This window comes from Cygnus atratus, unplaced genomic scaffold (genome assembly GCF_013377495.2).
Source record: "Cygnus atratus isolate AKBS03 ecotype Queensland, Australia unplaced genomic scaffold, CAtr_DNAZoo_HiC_assembly HiC_scaffold_195, whole genome shotgun sequence".
NCBI lineage: Eukaryota > Metazoa > Chordata > Aves > Anseriformes > Anatidae > Cygnus > Cygnus atratus.
The window spans coordinates 23,887-25,000 of NW_026109788.1; the positions used below are offsets into that span (position 1 = coordinate 23,887).

The window sequence follows — 1,114 nt, forward strand, 5'->3', positions numbered from 1 at the left end:
GGGACCCCGACCCCATCAGCCCCACATTTAGGGGCGCAGGGGGGGAACGGGGTGCACCCCATGCCGTTCACGGCGCAGGTTTGGCTACAACATTTTGTTCTCGGGCCAAAGCCAGGCAGCGGGGCCAAGCCAACGCCATAAATCCTGCTTTGGAAACGCGCTTTTCAACAAGGCCGTGATTTGCCAAAAAGCTCTCAGCCCCGCTCCCGGCCCGTCCCGCGAGGCTGCTGGGTGCCAGCCAAGCAGGCGGGGAGGGGAGAGGCGGGCAGCGCAGCCCTGGCCGAGGACGGGGAGGCTGCACGTGGCCGTCCCCAGGCACGGCCAGCCATGCACCCAGCTCACGTGCACCCCCTGAAAGAGCAGCACGAGGAAACATCCGCACCCGCTTTAATCCCGGCCCCGGGGCTGCTCAGAGCAGGGGGATGCGGGAAGGCTCCCAGAGGCGCCGGGCCAAGTCGCAGGCCTGCTGGACCACCAGCTCGGAGGGGATGATGCCCAGGTGCACGGTCAGCAGCTCGTAGCACTTTACCACCTCTGCCTGGTGGTTCTTGCTGTAGTAGCGCAGCAGCTTCCTGGGGAGGAAAAGCGGGGGTGTTCTGCAGGGCACGGCGCAGCCTGCAGGGGACGGGTCTGCAAAATCAGCCCCTTTTGGGTCGTCTTCCCCTAGAAAGGCCCTGCCAAGGACATCCCTGCAGGGCCAGGACCACAGCCTAAGGCTGTGTGGCACCCCAGCCCTCCCAGCATGGGTGCCCCTCCACTGCCCCGTCCCAGCAAGCGCAGACAGCGGTGCCAAGCAGCAGGGCTGGGGACTGCTGACCTGTAGTAGTCTCCTGCCAGCATCCCGATGGGAGCGGAGTCGTCGGAGAGGACGGGCACCTCCATCACCTCCAGCTTGTAGCCCTGGGGACAGATGACAGCAGAGGGCAGGACCGTACCAGGGAGGGGAGGAATGAGGGGCCGGACCCCAGGGGTGCTGTGAGAGGGGCTCAGCCCCATCCCATCCCTCATACCAGCTCGTTCTCGAACCAGAGGAAGTAGGAGCAGCAGTAGTCGCCGTCCTGCAGCATCAGAGTTGTGTAGCCCTTCTGCAGGTATCGCCGGGCCAGCGCGACCA

At 65.5% G+C, this 1,114-nt stretch overlaps 1 protein-coding gene across 1 annotated transcript; it reads right to left on the reverse strand.

Annotated features, from left to right (window-relative positions):
* Nucleotides 1-409: 409 nt before the first annotated feature.
* Nucleotides 410-1,108, reverse strand: LOC126913680 (BLOC-3 complex member HPS1-like). The gene is made up of 3 exons (XM_050716698.1): nt 1,011-1,108; nt 818-900; nt 410-572 (listed from the first exon to the last, which is right to left on the reverse strand). The coding sequence occupies exons 1-3, from the start codon at nt 1,065-1,067 to the stop codon at nt 410-412; spliced, it is 303 nt and encodes a 100-aa protein (XP_050572655.1). The 5' UTR covers nt 1,068-1,108.
* Nucleotides 1,109-1,114: the final 6 nt, after the last annotated feature.